Genomic DNA, 26,194 nt, shown 5'->3' with positions numbered 1-26,194 from the left:
GCTGAAACTTCTCGAAGATAACTCAACTAATTTCCATAAACTTATTTGAAAGTTAGCAATGTCAATCACATTTGAAAGGGTCATGACGTACATTTTCGGTTCAAGATATTATATGTGACTGTTATATGTGACGTAATCGACAAATCCCAGTGTTTTTTGTCTGGGTTGGCGGTTCAATACATACGGCGCTAGTCTTACAAGCCAGTTGTCATATGTTCGAGTCCCGACCTGGAAGGATTCATAGTGTCAGTAGGATCGTAGTATTAGCCACGCAATGATTCTGTATGCTAAGAATCGGCTGCGAAGTCTGTTGAAACAGAAAGGCCAAATTCAACAAAAGGAATGTAATGCCAGGAATTTGCCTTGCTTGTAGTGTTTTTTCATGGCAACGAAATTTCACGGAGATGAGTTGTGTTCAGCTACGAATCTCTTTTCTGGTTGAATGGATACGTCAACAAGCAAAATTGCCGCATCCTGGGGTGAAGACAGTTTTCCGGTGGGTTTACTCGTGAAATACCAGCCGATTTGTTGGAAAGAGTGTGCCCAAATTGGACCCCGAACACGGGCCATCTAAAGCGGAGCCGCGTCTAGTCCTATACCTCTTAAAATCACCCTTTACTATGAAAGGGATTGTTATATGAAATCCGCAAATAGGGCTTGTGTCGTATTATCACTATCATTCATTTTACCCCGGTTTCTACCTTTTGATCATTTGGAGTGCTGGTATCGTAGACTGTGATGATGGATGTATTATTTTTCTAACAGATCCGAACAATAAGTTCGTGATAGTATTTAGTCATGAACGAGGACTGCTTCGAAGACATCACAGCAAACGAATAACGGTTCCAGATGAATTAGTTTACAGCATAGTAGCCATTGGGTTCAGTTCAAAACAGTTTATCCCTAATTCCTAACTGAAAATTGAATTCTTACTCGATTGCACATTTTTTGAGTGTTCAAACAGCCTGATGAATGTTATTGAGTTTTCCTTCTTTTCATGAACTTGTTATTGTACAAGTCGAACGACTTACGTCATTTTATTACATAACATTTTTTTTGTATTTTTTTCCTGTCGAGAAAACTCTTCCGGTGGTTTAGTGATGTATATTAGAAATACAATTGAATACAACGTCGTTGAAAACACCTGCAGTGATGGTTTCCATCATATAAATACGGAACTAAAACTGTCCGGAGAAGTGATTGATGTTCATGGTGTCTATCGTCCACCGTCTTATGATTTTTACATGTTTCATGACAATATCGAAAGGTGGCTAAACAAAAGCTGTAGTAATCGTCCCTGTTTGATTTTCGGAGACATGAATGTCCCAATCAACTTATCTAATAACAATGTTGTCTTGAAATATAAATATCTTTTGCAGTTTTATGGTTTTATGTGCTCAAATACGTTTATTACGAGACCCGCAAGCTCAAACATTTTGGATCATGTTGTATGTACCATGTCCGATGCTCATCGTTTAAAAAATCATACTATTTTTAGTGATCTAAGCGATCATAGCATGGTTCTGACATTTTTTAAGTTACAGCACGGCAGAAATCTGGTTGAGATATCCAAAAGAGTTATTGATCACGATAAACTTAACAATGTTTTCAAAAGTTACGTTGATGCTATCGAACATGTGCAGGATGTGAACACCTGCCTACAAAACATTATAGCAAAATATAACAATATATTAAAAGATTGCACCAGGGTAGTCACGAAGCATGCTAACATCAAAGACACACAATGTCCATGGATAAACTTTGATGTGTGGACATTAATAAAAATTAAAAACAACTACCTAAAACGATGTCGTCGAGACCCCAATGATGTTCGCTTAGCGGGTTTGCTGAAGCATATTTCTAGAAAACTGGACTTAGCTAAAAAGCGAGCAAAAAGGAGTTATTTTGAGAGGCTATTGAACAACACACCGCACTCAAGAATGTGGAGGAACATAAACCTATTACTAGGTAAAAAGCAAACCAAATCAACTCCATCTTTGATTGTCAACGGAAATTGTATAACTGACAAGAAACTAATCTGTGAAGCATTCAACAAGCACTTTGTTACATTTGGATCCAAGTTAGCAGAGAATATAACCCGAAATGGGTCTTGTCCACTGCAACACATCGATCCAATTGCAAGTTCAATTTTCCTCCAACCATCGTCGGTGAATGAGATTATACTTCTCATCAATGAACTGAAAACGAACAAAAGTCCTGGCCCTGATCTTATTCCAGCAAAAATAATAAAAAACAATGCCGAATCCTTTTCTCGGATCTTATCTGACTCATTCGACTTGATGATACAAGGAGGATTCTATCCAGACTGCCTTAAAGTTGCTAAAGTTGTTTCAATTTTAAAATCAGGTGACTCTGCAATACCCGATAATTACCGACCTATAGCGACACTTTCAATCTTTAACAAAATCTTCGAAAAATTGCTGATAAGTCGTATAGGTTGTTTCCTAGAAAATCACAGAATATTCTATAGCATAAAATATGGTTTCCGAAGCGGAAGTAGCACAACCGTTGCTATAACTGAGCTCATAGATAATATTCTAGAAATAACGGATTCCAAAAGATATGTGGGTGCTTTATTTTTAGACTTAAAAAAGGCCTTCGACACTCTGAATCATGAAATACTGCTCCATAAACTGGACAAGTATGGAATTAGAGGGATTGCTAAAAACATAATCCGAAGCTATTTAGAAAACAGAATCCAATATGTTTCAATGGAGGTGGAGAAACAAGTTCTTCAAAACTATTAAGTATTGGCGTACCACAGGGAAGTAATATCGGGCCCTTACTGTTCTTGCTATATGTTAACGATATATGCAAGATTAATCTCTCTGGTATTCCAAGGTTATTTGCGGATGATACGGCCTTTTCTTTATCCGTATGCCAATACAAGTTCTATTATAACAAACATGTATAACGACTTGCTGATTTTAAAAGAATACTTCTCTAAAAATCTGCTCTCTTTGAATCTACAAAAAACTAAATATGTCATGTTCCGATCACCTAGGAAAGTTCTTCCCACTCTTCCCAACTTAATTATTGAAGGAAATGTTATAGAAAGAGTGGAAGTTTTTAAATATTTGGGAATCCATCTGGATTCTACGTTGTCTTGGGAACATCATATGAAGGAAATCGAAAAAAAATCTCATCATTGTGTGGAATTTTAAAACGTGTAAGTCATTTTCTACCACGGAAGACTCGTATTCTGTTCTATTTCGCTCATATTCATCCTCGCTTGAGTTACCTCATTGTTGTCTGGGGTAGAGCCTGCAAGTCAAAATTGAAGAGATTGCAAATATTGCAAAATCGTTGTATCAGAATAATATTCGATCTACCCTTTCTAATTCCTACAGTTCAGCTTTATACAGATCTTCCTCATAAAATCTTACCCATTCTAGATATCTGCGATGAACAAACATTAATCTTAATCCACAACATAATACATAATCCGGAGACTTTTCACAATATAACAATAAATACAACACCTCGAATTCACAACACAGGGCAAGTTAATCATCTCTCGCGATCCCGTGCATTTTCAAATTTTGGTCAGAAACGAATTACATTCATTGGTTTAGCAATATATAACAAACTGCCCCGATAAATACAGTACGTGAACATTTCAAATGGAATTGAAAGCCAATGACAGATTTTCTTTGTTTATTTTCTCTTCTGTTAATAAGTCATAAATTTTCAAGTTTATTTCCTAATTATTTTTGTAGAATTCACTCAAAGTGATCAATTTAGATATTAGTACTTGATAGTTAACGAACGTTAGTGTAATAACGCAGAATTAGTCGAAAGGGAAAGTAATCCAAGAACACACGATTTCCCTAAGGTAACTTTTTTCCATGTCGCATAAATCACACGAGAATTCGATCGGAATAAAATAAAAACAAACTAGTCATTTTAACCAACAGCAAAGACATCATATTAACAAGATATTCAGCTCTCACATTTCCCAAACAAATCATTGGGAACATCCTTTTTTGCGAGCATGGCGCCCTCAGGCGAGTCCACATCGAATCTCCTACATAGAATTGACGTGATATGTTGAATGTGATGCCGTGCGATGGCGTTGCTGAACTGAAGATTGATTTCGCTCCAAGCTGACAGGGTCTGCCAACAGCAAAACAACAATCTAGCGTGCAGTGAATGTTGCACCCAAAAATGTGTCTCATATGGTCGTCATGCAGATTGAGCAAATTTTACACACAGTCCATATGTGAGCCTATATATCTGTTTTCTGTGATTTAAGTTTACATACTTGAATTAACTAAATTTTCACTTCGAGTTAGAATAAAGATCAGCACAAAAACGTGCAAAATAGTAGAAGAAAATGAAAATAACGATTTCCGATTAATTTTCCTTTAAATCATAGAGGTTTTAACCTTACGGCTATTCGCCTCTTCTAGCCAGAAATACTTTCTGGCCCTATGTGTGGTTTGAGAATCGAACCCAGGTGGGCTGCATGAAAGGCATCGATCGCTTTACCCGTCCTCATGTTGGTACATATTTCAGTTCCCTCTTTACACTCAATTACAACAATTGATAATCAGGTTCGCAACTGACTCGAATTTCATTTCAATGACGTTGCAAATAAGTTCGAAACTAGCTTCAAACAAATCGTTAGACAGCAGTTAGCAGTAAGCGAAATTGACATTGTTGCACTTGAAAACAGTATAACGGCTTGATATGGGTCATCCAAATTATTCATTGATATCTGTACCACTATCCAATAAGGAATTTACAAATAACCCTTAAATGCACTTTTTGTACCATTCCTGACGAACTACACTCGACCCTCACAAGTAGAATTAAAAAATATCCAATCCATTCGTTCATTAAGCTGCTCAGTTGAACTTTTCCGTTCTAAGTCTTAAATCGATGTAGTAGTCTATTTTTAAAATAATATACCAACTTTTATCGTATTAAAAGCAAAATAAAAATCAACCATATGCACATTCAAGAGATAAACCAACTAAATCGAAAACCACCAACGTCCCGAATGCAGTGGTCAATGGTGCAGCAGCTGAGTTCTTATCTGTCGCGTGACTGTTCTGTCACATTTTCATATTATTTGAAGCTACCGAATGCGGTTTCCGTTCGTCGGCTCAAGATGCAAGAGTATATAAACGAACCGTTGAAACAGTATAGCGCTTAGTTCACTTTCGCTAAATTTCGTCGAACCATCAACGATGACTGACAAAAACTCTTTGCTGGCGCTACTCCAACGCCCGTTGGAACCAACCTTTCTGCCAAAGGATGACGGAAAAACCGTCATCATCGTACCGGAGGAGTACATGAGCGATCGGTATCGACCACTGACAACGGATATTCAGTCCCGTCTGACCGGTGGAGCGGAAGTTGAGATTCCGGTGCGAAACGTAGGCATTCCGGATATCTCCTTTGCCGAAGTGATTGATCGGAGGGGAGCATTTTCGCTGTTTATCGAAAAGCATCGATCTATCGCAGGTCAATTGATCAATTTATTCATGAGTCAAAAAGATGTTACATCTTTGATGGCGGTTGGTACCTACGCCAGGGAACGGTTGAATCCGGTTCTGTTTCAGTATGCAATGACGGTTGCAATGCAGCACCGTCCGGATACCAAGGATGTCCCGATACCGCCTTTCATCGAGCTATTTCCGGATCAGTTTGTCGATCCGGCGACGTTTCCGAAACTACGCGAAGAAGGAAATGTTGTTCAGGAGGGTCAACGGGTAAGTTTTTGAAAATAATGAACTAGTGATTTAAGTTCTAACTGTGACGTTGACAGACAACCATTGATATTGAACCGAACTTCACCGCCTCGGATCGAGAGGTGGAACAACGCATGGCTTACTTCCGTGAGGATATTGGAGTGAATTTGCACCATTGGCATTGGCACTTGGTGTACCCAGCAGGAGCCGCTCCGGAAATCGTTCGCAAGGATCGACGTGGAGAGCTTTTCTACTACATGCACAGTCAGATTATCGCCCGCTACAACGTGGACAGGTTCTGTAATAAATTGGCTCGTGCGCGGCCACTGTCGAACTACCGCGAATCGATTCCGGAGGCATACTTTCCGAAGATGGTCCGTAGTTCCAACAACCGTGCTTACCCGGCCCGGGCTGCCGACTCCGTTTTGCGGGATCTAAATCGTGTCGATAACGATACGATAGTTTCCGTGAACGATTTGCAGCGATGGACCGATCGGATTCATCAGGCGATTGATCAAGGATTTGCTATTGACGTAAGTTACTGAAAGTGGAAATGGTTCATTGATAATTCCAAAATATTAATTCATTCCTGTAGACAATTGGTAAGAACGTTCCACTGGATGAAGTGAAAGGTATTGACATCCTGGGTGATATGGTAGAAGCTTCTACGTTGACTGTTAACAGAAGATTGTATGGCAGTTTACACAACACCGGTCACGATGTGTTGGCGTACATTCACGATCCGGACTACCGCTATCTGGAGGATTTTGGTGTTATGGGAGATGTCACTACGGCTATGCGAGATCCGGTGTTTTACCGTTGGCACGGAATGATTGATGGAATCTTTAGGAAGTTTCTAGAAACGTTGCGACCGTACACATCAGCTCAACTAGGTTTTCCAGGGATCAAAGTGAACAGTATCAATGTTCGTCTTAACAAAGCAAACGCTCCAGCGAACATTTTGCTGACCTTCTGGCAAAAATCGCAAATTGATCTGGCAGCCGGTCTTGATTTCGGACCTAAAGGAAATGTTTTTGCTACCTTCACTCACCTTCAGCACGCTCCATTTGCCATCGAACTGAAGATTACAAACTCAACGGGATCGGTGAAGCGTGGAACGGCTCGAATTTTCATCGCACCAACGGTTGATGAGAGAGGACAAAGATTAGCGTTCAAAGAGCAACGTTTACTTTTTATTGAACTGGACAAATTTGGAGTGAATTGTAAGTGTATCTGTTTATGACAAATTAAAACTCTTTGTTGATACAAAACCATATTCATTACAGTGAGACCTGGAGAGAATACAATAACCCGCAGATCGGATCAGTCCAGTGTGACAATTCCGTATGAAAGAACGTTCCGCAGGATAGGATCGGCACAGACACCAACCGACTCAAGACAAAGAGATAGCTTCCGGTTCTGTGGTTGCGGTTGGCCTCAGCATATGCTCATACCGAAGGGATCTCCTGAAGGAGTACAGTTTGAACTATTCGCAATGATCTCAAACTTTGCCGATGATACAGTCAACCAGGAATTCGATGAGTATGTTATTTTAATATTTGAAGTGGATGAGCAACGAACGGAACTTTGATTCATTTCCTATTTCAGAAACGTTGACTGTAACGATGCACACTCTTTCTGCGGACTGCGAGACAAGTTATATCCTGATAAGCGAACGATGGGTTTCCCGTTCGAGCGAACAACACCGGCGACTGTTACGACACTGGCAGACTTCATCGGTTCCAATACCAACATGGCAACGAACAATTGTCAGATTCGCTTCAAGAATACCGTGATTGCCAGAACTTGAGATCCTAGCCTAAGAGGACGAACTATGACAAAACTTGAAATTTTCAGATAACAAAATATATTGCTCACGTATTTAGTCAGATTATTGGTTGTCAATTATTTCTATTAACTGACATCATTACCAACCGATACTTATTGAAATTGGAGTTCGATCAGTCCGCTTTTGGAGCAAACCGATAGAGCTTATTACCGTAAACGTAGATGTTACCGCACATGTTGAGCTACTGAAAAATGTTACGATCAAAAACAGCTCGACTTATACTTGACCTATTTTTGTAGAATATGCATAAAAATATCTGCATATACCTTATTTTTAAGGTTTTTGTGTAGCCGTATGCCAACTGCTCGATAGTGACATAAATTCTGAAGTGTTAAAATAACATCGAAGTAAGAGGAACGACGCGAAATAATTTTGCTCGCGTGTCGCGAAAGTTCGAACTACTTACTCGTCAAGTTGGCGTAGTTGTTGAGCGTGATGCAATCAACTATTACAAACGCAATATTACAGCTCGAAGATCTTTCGTTTGTCGACAGTAGCCTTAAGGGCTGAGGCCAGTGTGTTTTAGAGGGCTATTTTCAAGCTTCAAAGTTGATTTTCTCAGAAGCGGTGACGAATATCAAAAAACCCAACTGACAATCTCTTAGGAAATTAGTTTAGATTATTCTGTGAAAATTTCAGAATGATTCATTGACTTTAGCGGTCGGGAAAGTCTTTTTTCTGAAGGAAGAATTGCATAGCTGAAAACGTTGTCTTTCAACTTGTTCATTGAATATCTCGCCTTCAAAAGCATGGATCAAAAATCTATCCTGACAATTTAGATGCGATTAGTTCATAAAAACATATATGTTGTCGCGATAAAAAAGAAGTGAAAGTTATTTTTGTGAACGTAAGTTGATTTCTATGACGGCGCCATTTTAGTTTCCTGGTAAGTAACGAAACATGAGAAAGAAATAAAATCGGCTCAAAAAGGCTGCCATACAAGCGGTAGCTTTTTTGGTTTGATGTGATGTAGTTAAACTTGTAACCGAAAATATCTAAACTTTCTTGGCAACCCGGCCACATCGAGTCATTTCGTACATTTACGAGAGAGCATGGAGAGAAATGTAACACGCACAGTGAGCCATGCGGTTTTACGCGACCAGTAGGTCACGTATAAGTTTTGAATCAACCACGTGTCTCGCTCTGCGTATTACAATTCTCTCCATGCTCTCTTACATATGTCTCGATGGGCCGGGTGGCCAGAAAAGTTTCTTTTATTTCTGTTACAAGTTTGACTACATCAATCGGTCAAATGGGATTGACATATCGACCGTCCCACGACAAAAGGGCCTAACTGCAAATGACAGTTTCTCTTTGTTTACTTTTTCTTTCACGATTTACCGAACTGATTTTATATTTGACGCTTTACTCTTCGCAAAACTTTCAAAGTAAACCTACAAGCTTTCGATTTATATTGGAAACTTTAGAGAATTTGCAATAAAGGCTGCGTAATAATCAAAAGAGAAAGTAAACAAAGAGAGGCTCTCATTTGCAGTTAGGCCCTTTTGTCGTGGGACGGTCGATATATAAGCATAAAATGTGTCTCCATCCAATAAATCTAGCGCTTGTTCAGAATGTAGTTCTCTCGCACCAGCTTCTTTCAACACATGCACACACTCAAAGTATGTCTAATGGACGCTGATGAGAAGTACGCTTTCCTTTTTGTGTGATGCACATCGAGTGCATCCGCTGTGTAGGAATGAAACTTACACACTGACGCTGTGTAGGAATGAAACACTCACTGATGATACTGACGTAGTTTGATTTTGGAAGACCTGTACTCAACAAATTCAAATGGAGGAAAATTTGGGTAAAACTAGTTTAGAGTGTAATGTTTACATGTGAACATTTTCGTCCAATCTGTCAAATAGTATTCTGAGCGTGCTCGTGAAAAATCCATGCCAGCTCCACAGATGGATTGCGAAACATTTAGGAATCGATAATTCGACTGTGTCTCGTGTAATAAAATTGTTCAGAGACCCAGACAACCCAGCGGTGACTTGGTAGCGAAACAATATTGAAGACATTGAACCCCAAGAACACAAGAAAGGTGAGGAATTACTTCAAGCGTAACCCGAAGATAAATTCTTCCGACTGGTCCGTCCAGTAGATAAGAAAACGGGCCGGACATCATGTCTTCCAGAGAAGGAAGGATCCCAACCGAATTGGTATACAGAATACGGTGGCCAATTCCCGCGCCAGGAAGCTATAACGCGAGTGGTTAGTGCAGTTTGAATGCATCGTAATGTACGCCAGATATATAATAAAGTATGTTAGAAGTTGGATACTGCGGAGAGTTTCTTAAAGAAATAATTCCAAGAAAATTGTGAAGAACTACTTGATGTGGCCGGCGATCTGTTGGTGCGCCAAATTCAACAAGCCGTATAAAACTACCTGCACAATAAACGACCAAATATATACAGAAAAATGTCTTCAGAAGCATCTGTGGCCCTTCCTCCGATACCACGAAGATGACACTGTATTTTGGCCTGATCTGGCATCCTGCCATTGCGCAAAAACGATGGTGGATTGGTACGAAGCCAACGATGTTTTTTTTATACCGAAGGAGAGAAATCCGCCAAACTCGCAAAACTTCGCCCAATAGAAAAATTTGGTTGATTATGAAGAGACAGTTTCAAGAAATAATGAAGACTATAAAAACGTCGAAGATTTTAAGAAAAAGTGATTGAAAGAGTGTAAAGAAGATGGCTCAAGTGTTGCACTGAACTCTAAGGGTTGCGTCAAATACAAAAAGCGGACATTTCCCCTAAAAGAAGAGGTAGCATAAACAAACTTTGCAATAACATATTAATTATGTGTCTTTGTATTCTCTGAGAGTTTAAAAAAAATCGTCCTAAAACAAATTTTTGAGTATCATTTTTGTCGTTTGAATTGTTTTAGTGCAATCCTTAAAAAGGATGATAAAACCTACATTAAGACAGATTTAATTAACTTTCTGGACAAGATAATTAGGCAACAAGGAAAGCAAACGTGACAGCGATTTATAAACACATTAAGCTGTCATAGTTTGAAATGCGTTCTCTGCGGTGTTCTTTGCTGTATCTAGCCAATATCTCCACGAGACTCGAGAAAGCACCAGATATTAGGACGTGAGACATCACACATTTGATTGTGGCTTCGACCAAATGCGTTAGTGTATAAGGTCAACGTTTCGAACTTAAACTTTCTCTTCACCTTCCTTTAGAGCTTCTTGTCGCTCAGGGTCGTCGGCCGTCCGGAACCGGACTTTCCTTCGATGCGCTGACTGTTCTCTAATAGTGCAAAGATATTTTCGACGCCGGAACGGTCTTATCGTCCGCAAAGTGCCGCACGATGTCCATTTTCCATACCGCGGAGTGCCTTTGAAGGCGCACATTTCTGAACGAAGTTGCTTCACTGTTTTTGCCATCACGGTTAGAGTTCGACTGATAGAGCTGTCAAATTTTTTCTGCTGACTTATGGGCTACTATGATTGTGCTGCATGGGTAGTTTCGTCAGTGCAGGTGAAAGTAAACCCATGAAAAATCGGCAATTTTAGTCCATTTTGATAAATAATAAAATTTGTAAATGCATTCTCTACGTTACTTCTAGGGTTCCGATAGAAATCGTTCGATTCATAACGTTCCTGAAAAGAACTATTTGAGTACTAGAGACTTAGCTGTCATTCAGTACTATCAGTTTTGCAATGACTGAGTAAAAACATAGATTGAAAAAACAGCGATGCCAAACAGTTGTAGTGTCACTTCCTTAGATTGCCATTTTCCCGAATTTCCAGAAACTAGAGCTGGCCAGTCAAAACTATGTACTTTTCTGCAGTAAAATTATAATTTCCGCTAAAAAAATTCAATTTTCCGCAGATTTTTTCTACGTTTCCAAAGATCTCTGAATCAGTATGTTTGCGGAGATTTTCGTATATCTGACATCAATGGTAAAGAAGGCAACAGGCGATTATAAATATACTGCCGCACTCTTCAGTGCTTGAGTGAAAAGTACGGAATCTGGAGCACAGACTGACGTTGTCAGCAAACATGCAAGAGAGTATTTTAAAAACCATCTGTTTTTACTATTTAACAATGTTTACGTTACAGACCTGATACAAACAACAATCTAACAAAATTTTAATTCAAATGAGTAAAAAATAGGACGAGAAAAAAAGTAGTTCGTAACGCTTTAGATGTGTGAAAGAGGCTACGGTGAAAGAAATTAAAATATTTTAATTCAATAGTAAGTAGTTCACTGCTAAAAATCAACACTAATTTAATATGTGTTTCTAGAAATACAATCAATGTTTCTACACAGTTCGAAAAAATCTTGTGATTTTACATCTTATAAGATGCACATAAATGGAGCGTCGTATTACCCACAAATTTTTATTCAAGAACATGTAAAATTGCGTGATTTGAAAATTACTAGCTTCGAAACTAGCTTCAAACAAACGGTTTGACAGCAGTTAGGGCGAAAACTGGGTTAGGTTTGGCATCAAGAGAAAACGACATAAGTCGTACGATACTGAATAGGAAACTAAATATTCCACAATCAAACTGTATCCGAAATTCACGCACCTGAGGAAAGTCTGATCAATTTGATTCATTACTTGGATGTATCAGAATTTAACTCCGAACGATACCGTGTGAGTCGACTTTTCTAAAATCCATTTTAGAAGATGCGTGATATATCCGCCATTTTGAATATTTTGAATTATAAAAATTGTTTTCTTTATCTTCAAACGTACATCTACAAACGCTCCTTAAGGAATGTTCCCGCCTTTTCCTTTTTCTGTGCCGTAAAATCCCCTTTAAGTTTCCTGATTTGATACGCCCCAGGCAAGTATTGAGCGAAGGTGGTAAATTGTCTCGTCCAGAAGGTATGTTCTTTAACATTAAATTAAGAGATTTTTTTGGCCCCTAAGGCATAGATTGAGATCCTTTCCCAGAAAGACTAACGCTAGTTTTATACTTTCTTCTTTTCTATATTTCTATATTACAGTGCACCATTTATTCAAACTTCTCATCACAAATATTTGAATTTTAACGAGACGAGACGACCCGTTTGGTTTTGACATATTCTACGTATGTTAATTTGCCACCAAAATTAGTCCTGAAATAGATTTCTAGTGTGAGTGGACTGATAAATCTAGAATAACCTAATAAAATCAAAATTGATCGTTGAATAACTAGCCTTAAAATATGCGAATGGATTTCTAGTCTATAAAAAGATAACGTTAAGATAATCTTGAGCACGAGTTAAAAAAAAACTATACGTGCGGAGCTACCGAATCTGCAAAACCCAGTAGCGGTAGAATTTTTTGTCGACTCGAAATCAGCTCAGTTTTGATGAAGGTAGCGTATATTTTATTCACATTCGAAGTCGAACGGGGAATATGCGTTAGAGATAAAATTCAAGTATCAAGTATACCGGTCCCATGCTCAATAAGAGGTAGGTGTTGGGTTCTTAAGCTAACTCGTAAAACCAATCAATTGAACGGTAATTGGGTTATATTATTTTATCATTGTATAAATAAAATAAAGTAAAATGAGAAAGTGAGCCTCTAGTTTTGTTATTTGCACCTAAAAGTTTGTATCAGATCAGCTATCATTCACATTCCATTTCAGAATGATTATTTGTTTTTATTATTCCCAATTTATTGCCGAAATTTAATGTTCGCATATCAAAAACTACTTTATGAACTATCACGTATGTTTAACAAGCATAGATCTTGTAAATTTTAGAGCAGCAGTTTTTCTATGTTTCACTGTACCTGTCACTGTCAGCGTCCATCATATAGCAATTACAGTTCTTCCAAAAAAATTTCCTCAGGAAAAAAGCTCTTATCGGAATTCGTTTTGAATTTAGTCTTAGATTTTATGTTTGTGCCCTCCCCACAAATAAATTCTATGTAATCACATTGAAAACCAACTTTCAAACCGGATGTTACGTAACATTCGAATCAATTCGTCGAGTGCGTGTGCCTAAGTTTATATGTATGTATGCACGTAACAAAAATATGCAGTCGATTTTCTCAAAGAAGACGGGAGCGATTCTCAAACTTAGACTTAGATTCAAATTATAGGTCTCGTGATCGAATCCCATCTCCATAGAAATTCCGGTTCCGGAGTAATGAGAGGAAATGTGAACAAATGAGCAGCTTAGATTTAAATTGTCGGTCCTACAGTCCCATTGTCTGATGTGGAACTTTAATAATATTAATTTTTTGAATAACTATTTAACATGAAGAATTAGAATATTTTCAGATTGGTTTAACTGTATTTTCTTAAAAAGTGAAAAGACGCTAGTTAAACTAACACTAAATGTTGCTACTAATCAGATTTAAAATAAAAATATTGCATACAAAATAGAGATATAATTTTGAATCCAATGAGGTAAATTTTACGCATTAAAAACTCCTCACTCATTATTGTACGGAGCCGGGCGTCAATTGAAAAATACAAAATTTACCGCACAACTTGTCTTTTTTCTGTCATTATTTCGAACGCTTATAACTTAGTCATTAGTTGGTGGATTTATATAATTTAACTGCCAGTCGATTCGGAAAAATAACTCAAACAAATATTGCAACATCGTTTCAGCATTTCAAAAGTATGCTATTGAAAAATCTGTTAGAATTGGTCTATGTTTCCACGAGTTAATCACAGCATGGCATAATGATGTCATCCTTTTGATTCCTCTAGCGCGGTTGACGGTTTTGATTGTTGCTTCACACCTCGCCTTTCATCCAGTAGCAGTTCTGCTTCAGTCGGTATAGGAGATTTCGTGTCATGTATGAAAACTACCCCACCGTTCTACACTTTCGCACAAAACAGAATCTATAAATATAATCTCTGTCACATCTTTTGCTCAGTCAACGCCTGCCTTCATGTAAAGTGATAATTCCGTAGCAAATGGACTTTCTACGGGTATATTTTATGTACCGTTCGCCTCGCACAACGATTTTCAATGTCCTGTAAAATCCGGCTGCAAAGAAATGCCAAGAGTAGATCCACTGGATTCCTGCATCCATGTTGTAAATAGAGTGTCTCTTTTCCTACCTTAAGTTATGTTTTGGTTTCTACCAAACTATTATTTCGTTCAACAAAGTGTTCCCAAATTTTCATAGAAGTTTTTTACTAAAGACTGTCCCAGAAAATATGGACGCACTTTGATTTCGCTGTAAATAGTTCACAAGTGTTAGATATTCAAATTTTATTCGGTATACTGATAATATTAGACTACAACAACAGAATATTATTCTCAACATTTGCTACTTAGACATTGTAGACTAGCTGGTGCACCTTCTTGAGAACGTTCCTCGTTAAATTCCGTACAGACTTCTTGACGACAAGTTTTGACACTTTTTTTCCAATCTTTTTCGAACTGTTGAATAATTTCGGCTGCCGAAATACGTTTCCTAAGATGTGCCTTCGCTAATCCCCAAAATTCCTCAATTGGTCGAAGTTTTGGGCAATTTGGGGGATTCATGTCTTTTGGGACGAAAGTGATATTTTTGGTAGTATACCATTCTACCGTTGATTTCTAGTAGTGGCAAGAAACAAGATCTGGCCAGAAGACAACAGGATCCTTGTGGCTTCGAATCATGGGTAGAAGTCGTTTTTGTAAGCATTCCTTGATGTATATTTCGCTGTTCATTGAAGCAGTGGTGATGAAGGGTTTCGAAATCTTACCGCAGCTACAAATTGCTTGCCAGACCATAGCTTTCTTACCAAATTTTTCGACTTCAATCGATGTCTCGGACTGGTTTAACACTTGCCCTTCTCGCACCGTATAATATTGTGGTCCCGGCAAGGATTTGTAATCGAATTTCACGTAGGTTTCGTCGTTCATGATTATGCATTTCGCACGGCTTTTCCACTTACTCCTTCCATTTTTGCTATCTTTCTCAGTGACAGTTCGCGTTCTGTGCACCATTTGTACACAATTTTTCGATGTTGTTCTGCTGAAAGTCCACGCATTTCGAAACAAACTAATAAAAACAAATAAACAACTGCACAAGTGGTTTGAGAAGAGTGTAAACAACAGGACGCAGCCATAAAAATTGACAGATTCTGAACCATTGCGAAATGGCAGCGGTTTTTGGTTGCATCCATACTTTCTAGGACAGTCTTTAATCTATTTATTCGTACTTTCAAGAATAGTCTAACCTAGAAAAATTATTTTTCTTCTCCCATGTTATAGCAACTCAGCATCTTCTATGTTTTACTTTATAAATTAAGAAAATAATTCAAACGTATTAATGGCGGAAAATGGTACTAACATGGTTTTATTTCCTTATACTAACTTAAGGAATGTGTTGAGCTTTTGCATTCGTAAAACTTTTGAATAAAAAATAAACCTTTAATTTTTTTTTCAAATATGAAAATTTGATGCTAGGTAACGTTCGAAAATCTGCCACGAATAAATTAAAATTCATTGAAGAATAAACATTCTTGTGTATTTTGATTGGTGCATTGCAGCGAAACTGACGATTTTTTCGTTTACAAATAGATATCAGCAATAAAAGTAAACTCGGAGTAGAAGAAAATCGATTTCAAAGTGATTACTACTACCTTTTTTCACAGTAAGCTACGATTAACCATGGAGAATCTTCAGAAATGCGTGAAATTGGATAAGGTTAGGTTGTTGTCAGATCCCCATATTTTCCAACAGAATCCAGTTGTAGTGATTTCGCGAGTAACAGAATGTTTAACGATCGAGTACAATTTATTTTGGTTATTTTTTTCTTATTTCCGGGCATTTGAAAAATTGTATTGAACCAATCATCTTTGGTTCATAGCGCTACCTACATGTCGAACTGTGATGATCCGCTAACGGAGCTTTCTTGAAAATGTTCTGTTTATTTGTTTGCAGTTTTCTTTATTTCACATGCTTCTTTTACTAAACTAAAATTTTAATTTAGTTTCCTAATGCATATTTTTTCCAGCTAGGTGGTGGTGAACCAAAGCTCTTTTTCGAATATTAAGTTTCGTCAGTAACAAAATTGTTTCACTAGAACAAAGTGCGTAGTTTTATTGACTATTTATTTAACTAGAAATCTTGTTACCAAGTTTTCTGTGTTAACGCCTTGTTTAATGTTTGTATGATCAAATAGAAATCTGACCGAATAAAATACGACTTGTATCGTCTGAGCAGGTCTAGGATCCTTCGAATAGCCTAGCTTGAATTTGTTTTTGATTCAAACTTCTTGGTTGGCCTAAATATTTTTAAGTTGTCATAGTTGAAGTACCTGAATGTTTACTGTGATAGCCAGGTAGAAGCTCAAAATTTGGATGAAACAGAACATAAAGTTTCATAGCGAGACAAACCGAACATCACTAAACTAGAACGATAGTTGTTCGATTCCTTCGAAAATAATCAAATGTAAATTCAAATAAGCTATCGTCCTGTTTTATCATCATCATGGCACCTTAGTTTCGAACTTATTGGTCTTCAATTAAAATAACTCCATATTTCTCTCTCGGTAACCGGCTGCCTTAAGATTGAACGCAAAAAACTACAAGTTTAAAAAGCATCGTTTCGTGAGAAATTTACCAATGCATTTTGGCTATTATAAATGTGACGCCTATTTTACACATCATCTACCAAGATAAATTTAGATCATATCTCGTCCAGCTGGCACCACCTCCTTTTCTGTGACACTAGAGCTGATGCATAGAATACCTCGGTCACTAGTAGCAACAAGTGTTGAACTAACATTCCGTTCCTTCCTACAGTGACCTGCAACGTTACTGCTTATTTCATGCTCTAAGTCAGTTTAGATTGCACGTTGAGTATGATCTACTACTACCACCAAGTATCATGCATTTGGTTCAAACTAAGCTAAAATATTCGATAAATTTTCTAATTCTTGGAAAACCTTTTTTATTTCGGTGAATCTGTTTTAAAACTGCTTAATGGGTTTCCAAGAGCTCCTGATTTGACCGAAGAAAAAATAATTAATTACCAAAAAAAGCGGGGCTCTTGATTCTCATGTTTAACTCTAAACATACAATGGAGTTAGGCTAACCAATATGAAGCACAAGAGGGGTGACCAAGAACACAAATAAATTTTTGGAAGGCAGATATGAAGCATAGCTTATCGTTTTTCCAATTACAAAAAAGTTCGAAAATCGAGCCAGAAAAACAAAAATTATGCACAATCAAAGACGTTTGGGGAGGATTCTACGGTGACGGTTTAATATCTCGAGAACCCCTATTTTTTCGTATAGTTCACCTAATCTTGAAAAAAAGTATTCAGCTATCATTATCAGTGTATGTCTTCTCAATCGATTTCCTATACAACTTCGTCTTGGCATCATTTTTGTACAATTTACAGTTTCCAAGTAACCACGATTCAAAGAAAGTTCATGCGAGTATACATCCGCCTTTTTAAAAAACAGTCTTGAGTCAAATTGTTCTCTCCATTCGGGCAAAACAAATAGTTAGTCATACGAAAAACGTGTACAAAGCTTCAAGCGAATCGGGGAATATGAAAACCGATGACTTGTTACTCATTTCTGGAATCGCTCAATAGACAGTTTAGTTTAACAAAAAATTTTGCACAATGTTTTCAGTTAGATTAAACAGGAAATCCTTGTATCAAATCGGAAAGATAAATTAATAGTAATAAAGTTTGTTTGACAACCAGTTTTATTGGCTACATATAGAAACAATCACCCAGCTAAATTGGATGCATTCAGGAAAAAATGCCAAAGATCACGATTGCAATACATCGGACTATTCTATCTTTTCTACCAGCTCGCCATCTGAATTAACCTGCTTAAGGCGAGGTGCATTAGCGGCACCGTCCTGTGTCCTTCCAATATTTAGCTAATGTCAACCATAGTGGGAATGCGAATATTGAAAGTCAAATCAGCATAAGGAAACTTTGGTTGGCCACCTGTGAGGTCATCCCGAAGGCCGATTCAATTCGCAATTCGCTACCGTTCGGGTGGCGTCAACAATTGAGCATGCAGTTTTGGAGGTTTAATGGACGAAAATAGTCGCCAATTTTTTTAATCTGATCTTTCAACAATTCTGAAGCGGATTGTGATTAATATTCCATCGGAGTCGAGCATGAGGCATTCCTCAGCAGAACTGCAATAACTTCACTAGAACTGATGGTGCTGATTATTGATAGATCAGGTTTCACTTTCCACTTTTCAACCCGCCCCAAACTGGTCGGCTGTATGCAAAGAGGTCTAGGATGTTCAGCGGATCTTAATTTAACGAGCACGATTGAACCGCGGAAGGTTAGGTAGAGCAGGTTATTGGTGCGGAATGACTGACTGCAGCAGGATACTGCAATGTTTTTATTCAGCAAAAAAGTTATGAGTCAAGTTATGAACGATGCTAAAGTTATGAACGATTCTAAATAGATAGGCTCGGTCGAGTTTATGGTTGCCAGCCATAGTCTTTTGGGATACGACACGAGTCGTGTCTAATGAAATAGTTATTACAGAGAGGGTTGAATATTTTTGTATTAAGTGATTTCCTAGCACTTATTTTTAATAATCACGATTTAATCTATCATTTCGATAAGGTCGACATTTTATAATGGTCTATGTTTCAGTAAGCTTATTTTAATTTAGCCATTAAAATACTCGTGCAGTTTTGTTCTGTGCGCTGAATTTGCGAACTTTCAACTTCACGCCAGCCATCAATGGTAGGGCCGACCTTCTGGCAACGTTATACGCTGATTTATTCTACACTGCACTTGAATTTTCTATATTTTCTGCTTCTTAGAACTCATTCAGGTTTGTTCTAACTCAAGAAGCATAATTTATGACGGTAAAAATTTAGAGCTCATAGACTGCTTGCGAATGAGAAAATTAACGATCAAATTCTTTCATAATAATTGGTTCTATCCTTTTCAGAAATTCTTAAAATATCAGGTGTACAACTTTGCTTCCAAAATTAAAAGCTTTATTGCGAAAAAGTGCTTATTGATGTATTATTCAAAGTATTGTCCGTCGCTAGCGACAACTTTCTCCCATCTTTCCGGAAATTTTCGGATCCCGGCTTGAAAAAAGTCCTCTTTTGACGCTATTCATGAAGCAATCCATTTTTCCAACTCTTCGAAGGATTGAAAATGTTGATCTGCCAGGCCGTGTGCCATCGAACGGTATAGGTGTAAGTCAGAAGGGGCGACATCTGGGGAATACGGCAGGTGGGGCAAGACATTCCATTTCAGCGTTTCCAGGTACTTTTTGACCACTTTTGCGTCGTGAGGCCGAGCATTGTCGTGTTGGTGGATGACTTTGTCATGTCGCTCTTGCTATTGTGGCCGCTTTTCTTTAAGCGCGCGACTAAGGCGCATCAGTTGCGTTCGGTAGCGATCTCTTGTGATGGTTTAACCCGGTTTTAAGAGCTCGTAGTAAATCACACCCACAAAATACAAATCATAACCTTGGCGCCGTGAATATTCGGTTTTGACGCATTAGCCTTGAGAGCGCCTTGAGATGTTTTGAAATGGCTTGCTGACTCACTCCCAACGATTCGGTAAGCTCTTCTTGGGTTTGGCACAAATCTTCATTAAGCAATGCTTCTAGAAGTTCATCTTTGAAGGTTTGTTCTTTTCCACCACCATGTTTGTCTTCGACATCGAAATCACCATTTTTAAAACGTTGAAACCACTCCCGACACGTTCTTTTACTCAGAGCAGCATCACCTTAAGTTTCTGAGAGTATTCGATGCGCTTCAGCTGCATTTTTTTCGAATTGTAATTTCCCGCAAATGACGAGAATTGGGCACATTTCGAGCGTGAATAATACGAAAACAAGAACAACTGTCATTGAAACGGCTATGACAATTCGTAAGGCACTGTCATCTATGTATTTTGACCAGCCTCAGCCGGTACACCCACCTATCGGAAAACGGCGGAAGCAAAGTTGTAAACCTGATATTGATAGAAATATTTAAAAACTCTAATTGGAAATCATTCTATATATGAAAAAGTCACATTGACGATCAATTTTAGATTAGAATATCCTCAATATACTAATACCTGATAAAGTGATATGATATGATTTTTTTTTATCTCTTTATGGGCTACACTGGTCGAGGGTGGGGGTTACAAGGCTCCACACTCTTATACCGGTACGCTATCTACGCACTTTCCATACCATAACGCAATCTAAGAAAGAGAGAGCTTCATTTAACATGCAATCAAACTACTAGGTGTGCAGACTTTGGACGATATTGCTCAAGCTATTTGCGGCTCCCAGGGATAAGAAAGAGGATATGTTTACATTCCTCTTTCTGAGTCAAAGATTAGGGGAAACAGAAATATTGAGTTAATACGCATTGCAAACTAAGCACACACATGCCGCCAATCATGGGAGATTTGATTAGTATATTTTATTTCTTTCACAGATCAGTGGGCAGTATTCATTCTGTCATAATCATTGCAACGTGTGGAGGAATATAAGCAGTTTTTTAGCTCTTTGAGAAATATATTGAGTACTTTATTAATCGTAGTTCCGTACTGAGAGTGATGAAGTTAGAGTAAGAAAGAAACAAGGTATTGTGGAGAGGGAAACTATAAAGTATTCTACAATCGACATTTCTGTTTGTAACAAAAAAACATGTACACTGAGGTCTTTTTTTATGCGGTTTTTATACGCAACTTTTTTATGCGAATTTTTAGAGTTATGCGGTTTTTTATGCAAATTTTCAGAGTTATGCGGTTTTTTTAAACGGTACGTAAATTCGCCTAAAAAGACTTCAGTGTATTTCGCATGGAAATACTACCTTTACCGATCTGAGAGATGTCAATTTCATTCCTGATAATAATAATTCTCCTTTTCGAATTAAATTCACCAGCTCAGGACGAATGTGGTATATCAATATTCATCTCAATTGCTTCAAGTTTTTCCAAATTGATGACCAATTCCAGGCATAAGAATACTTGAAACTACCTAATGACCTGTTGTCTATTTCAAGCACTCGTTTAGTTATGAGTATTGAAAAATCATTCACTTTCGCGATACTGTGATTGTTGTTTTAGGAAAAATTGAAAACCTATTTGTCTTTTGATCGAGAATAAGGCAACATACAAATTTATTAATTTCAAAAACAGTGAATCGATTCAATATAACATTGCATATATTTTGGTTGATGCCCTCGGCATCTTAGAGCTAAGTCCGTGTGCCTTCTTAAATATATCGTTGAATAAAAAAAGGTGGGTGGGTAATGTCAGAGCCATAACTGAAGGATATGAATACGTATAAAACGGACATTCTTCTTTCACACTTCCCTGACCTCAATTCTGTTCATACATGAACTGAAACTGAACTGAAGAACTAAATTCAGGGAGTAACTGATAATGAGCTCAGGAAGTGAATTCTGAAACTGAATTCGGAAACTGAATTCAGGAATTAAATTTCAGAAGTCAGTTCCAAAATTCTGGTTCGGAGTTCAGATCTCAAATTTTTTTCAACAATTCATATCCTGAATCTTTTTCCGGAATCCTGAGGTTCAATTTCTGAATCAGAATTCTGGATACGAATAACGAGCTTAGATTAAAGCACTAAATTCAGTTCCAAGATCTAGTCAAGAAATCAAATCCGAAAATATCGTTCCAGAATCTATAATTAGGAATCAGTTGTAGAGATTTAGTTTTATACTTTTGATTCTCTTTTCGAGAACCAAATTCTGAAACTAAACTTTAGACCTTAAATTAAGTTCAGAATTCAGATGGACCAAAATCAAGGTTTTGAATTCAGTTCGAAATTACAGTTCTAGAATCCAGTCCTGTAGAAGCTTTACAGCATCATTTTCGACCATGGTTTACCTTTTCAACTCGTACATTTGAACATCAGAGCTTATGTGTACCTGACTCACACAAAACCGTCATCCGAGAGTGAAAAAAACAAACAAGCGTGATCAGTTTTTCTCATTGCTTCGAAAAGTTTCAGGAAACTTTGAAGATTCATTCACGAATTGCTGGTCACATTTCTGATGGCATGTAAAAAGAATTATGTTGCTACGTTTAGTACAACTCGGGATATTCGCGATTAAGTTCTACCCATTCTTCCACAGGGCGAATTTTCAAAAGGCGCTCCATATTAAAGTAAGACGTCTCATATTTTGGTCGGTCAGCAAGCCAACTGAGCTAGCAGCTGAGAATCAAAATCAATAGCTAATTGGTATTTAATATACTCAAGCAAACACGGTGTGCTGCAGACGAGAAATAGAATCCACGCTCCGCAAACAAAAACAGTACAAAAGCGACTATCCAGCGAGCGAATGGATGTAGCTAACTGTTTTATTCGCAAGCAGGCACCGACTACGCTGGAAAATGTGGCAGAGCATGTATTTATATATATTCTGTTTTGTGCCCAAGTTCATACTGTACATACCTGAACTCCCTATACCGACCGATGCAGAACTGCTTATGTATGGCATATGGGGTGTGCACGATCAAAACCATCCGCCGTGCTAGAGAAATCAGGTAGATGGCATCATTATGACGGACTGTAATTGGATTGCAAAAACATAGGTCGATTCAAACCAATGGTATTGAAATACTGAAGCGACGTTGTCATGTTTAAGTTAAATGTTCCTGATTCGATTAGTTGTTTAAATCAATCGATCAACAAACCTCTGCGTTATTATCGTTCCAAATCATGACAGAAAAAGGTTACGCGGCTAGTTTTGCACTTTTTAATTGAGAATTTATCAATTATTTTTGAAAAATTTGCTCAACTTTGCATCTTCTCATATAAAAGCAAACTGTTGAATACGCCGGATTTTTTTTAAATTTATCATCCCATAGTTCCGGAACCGGAAATCAGATCCATTTTAACATTCTACTGGTCAGAGATGCATCTCGGAGAAAAATGGGTGAATATTTTTGTCTGATACACAAAAGGACATTTTACGATCTCAACGAATAGTATATGAAACTCGGTTCACTGATCAGAAGTCGGTATTTACAGCGAAACAAAACCGAATCATTTTTTAAATCATCAAAAAGAAAACTCACGGAATGTAGTGAACAAGAAGACGATTCTGAAATTGGCAAACCTAAAATGTAAAGATCCTCAACTTACTACAAGTAAAAGAAGCAAATGCAGAAAGTACAAGAAATTTATCTGAAAAATCTGTTTCAATCTATCTAAAGTCTTTCTCATGTAACTAATGTTTCAATAACAATTCACTAAGGGAATTTTTAAAAACCTTCAATTACAAATTTGAATAAGAACAAAAAAGTTTTGAGTCCAGCCTTTTTGGAATTCTTCATTTTCGTTTGCATTTTTGCTCTACATGACGCTATAAATTTTAAACACCTTTCACCCTGCTGTTCCGGAACCGGAAGTCGCATCCGGACAAAAGCTGTCTATGAGACCATGAAAACATTCATTTGAGTCTAAATTTGTGAAAATATACTCAGCCGTCTTCGAGAAGATGAAGAATTGTTGTTGAATTTTTGGCCATTATTTCCGACACTTCTGGAATCAAGAACTGGAAGTCGGGATAGCTGACATCGGTTCGTTTGACCAGCAACTAACACAACATACAAATTTAATAAATTTTGAACCATGAAGTTTTTCTTATTTTTGCATTATCACTCTGAATGACGGGTAGCAATTTCATGAACACATAACCATATAATTTCGTAACCGGAAATCGGAGCCGGATAAAATTCTACACTTACTTAAGGAATCATAACACCTTTCATTTGAATCGAAGTTTGGGAAAATCGGTCCAGCTGTTTCTGAGAAATTCGAGTGATTTTGTAGTACACGATCACTTTTTTCGGTACTTCCGGAATGAAAATCCGGTATACTCAAAATCCATGTTTTTGGTCATCAACGAGCCAAACCTATTCAATTGAAGAATTATACGGTTAGTTGAAGATCTTTTGCCGATTTTTCCGTGTCATGTACAAAACTACGCTCCAGAAAATGATTTTTTATTTTCATCGGCCTGTAGCTTCGGAACCGGGAGTCGTCTCCGGATGAAATTCGATAGGGGATTGTAAGCCCGATCAGATGCACATAACAAAATCATAACACAAGTATATCAACAGTTGATATGTATAACAGTTCGTGTTATTTTGATATATTTAACAAATGAAAACAATTGAAATTTAAAACTTATGATAACAATATAATAATAAAATCAGTTATGATGTTTTATTTTCGTTCGCAAGACTTATGATAACGTTCATTAATTGGAAAAATGAGTTCTTCTGTTGCTTTATATCGAAATATAATGATCAGAGTTTCAAAAAACTAAAACAAGAAACCAGATTCCTAAATAAATTATTCAGTTAATAAAAAAAATCATTCAACAATTTTAGATTGAAACGATGCAAAAAGTTGGCTGTGATATAGTTTTTCGGTGCTAAATTTGCTATCTAATTTATTACTAATTTATTATTTTTTATAAATTTCTGCTTATTAATTTGTTATAAATTTCTGCTTTCGGACTACTGTAGCTATATCAAATTCAATAGTAATTGTGATAAAACCGTTCCAAAATCTATTACGGTTTTGTTCCCGCTAGAGTCTTTTTTGTTACACAGTTCGAAAAATTCTTGTGATTTTACATTTTATCAGATGCACATAAATGGAGTGTCATATTTCACACAAATCTATATTCAAGAACATGTAAAATTGTGTGATTTGAAAGTTACATGGATTTATAACGAAAGAATAAAAATCAAAAGATCGACATCAACAACGCGACTTGAACCGAAAAACATTAGATCACAAAGCACACCAGTAAGTCGACTAAGCCACAAAAGCACATATCTGCTTGGCTGGCAAATCGTGCATATAAATTCATACAGTCTCACTTGCTAGCCGAGTGCAAATTACTCTCGGAACTAGTAAATTTCTGTACGAATGGAATATTCTGTCATTTGAGAAGTTTGTATCGTTTGAAGAATTATGTCACCTGTAGAATTCATAATTTTTTTTTAGGTTTGATTTTTGTTATTTTAACAGCTTACCAGGCAAAAATATTAAAAAATTTGTTTCAAAATATTTCTGAAATAATTCATTACAGTTGTAATAATTCTGTGATTACCATCTGATCGGGATCGGGCCTTTCATTTGAACCTAAGTTTTGAAAATCACATGATCTAATTTACTTTGCACATTTTACCCCATAACTCCAGAGCCAGAGGTCAGATCAAAAAGAAATTCAATAACAGGTAATGAGCCTATAAGGCCTTCAATGTGAATATAAGTTGAAGAAGACAATCAAGTGGCATTTATTTTCATTTTTTGGACATTTTTCCCCGTTACTTCCGAACCGGAAGTTCAATCCAAATCAAATTCAATAACAGGCTGTATGACCAAGAGACCTTTTATTTGAATCTAAATTTGTGGAAACCGGATCAGCCATCTTCGGGAAATTCAAGTGAATATTATTGTTAGATGCACACCTAAACACACCCACACATACTTACACAGGCACACACAGACATTTTGCGTATTCCACAAATTGAGTCGAATGGTATCGTACAATGGTACACTCGACTCTCTGGGCCTCGTTTCAAAAGTCGGATTTCACAGTGATTGCATAGCCTTCTATATTAGAAAGGTAGAAAAAAACAGAGCAATATTTTCAGCTCCCCTCCGAGATGGTGGCGATTCACTGACAGTAAAAATGTGTCACT

At 37.3% G+C, this 26,194-nt stretch overlaps 1 protein-coding gene across 1 annotated transcript; it reads left to right on the top strand.

Annotated features, from left to right (window-relative positions):
* The first annotated feature begins 5,192 nt into the window (after positions 1-5,192).
* LOC131438475 (phenoloxidase 1-like) lies at positions 5,193-7,611 on the top strand. The gene is made up of 5 exons (XM_058608535.1): positions 5,193-5,741; positions 5,798-6,253; positions 6,316-6,943; positions 7,007-7,262; positions 7,329-7,611. The coding sequence occupies exons 1-5, from the start codon at positions 5,217-5,219 to the stop codon at positions 7,528-7,530; spliced, it is 2,067 nt and encodes a 688-aa protein (XP_058464518.1). The 5' UTR covers positions 5,193-5,216; the 3' UTR covers positions 7,531-7,611.
* The last annotated feature ends 18,583 nt before the right edge of the window (positions 7,612-26,194 follow it).

Source organism: Malaya genurostris, chromosome 3, assembly GCF_030247185.1.
Source record: "Malaya genurostris strain Urasoe2022 chromosome 3, Malgen_1.1, whole genome shotgun sequence".
Lineage (NCBI taxonomy): Eukaryota > Metazoa > Arthropoda > Insecta > Diptera > Culicidae > Malaya > Malaya genurostris.
Note: the sequence above shows the minus strand (reverse complement) of the source record. Positions and strands in the feature narration are given on the sequence as shown.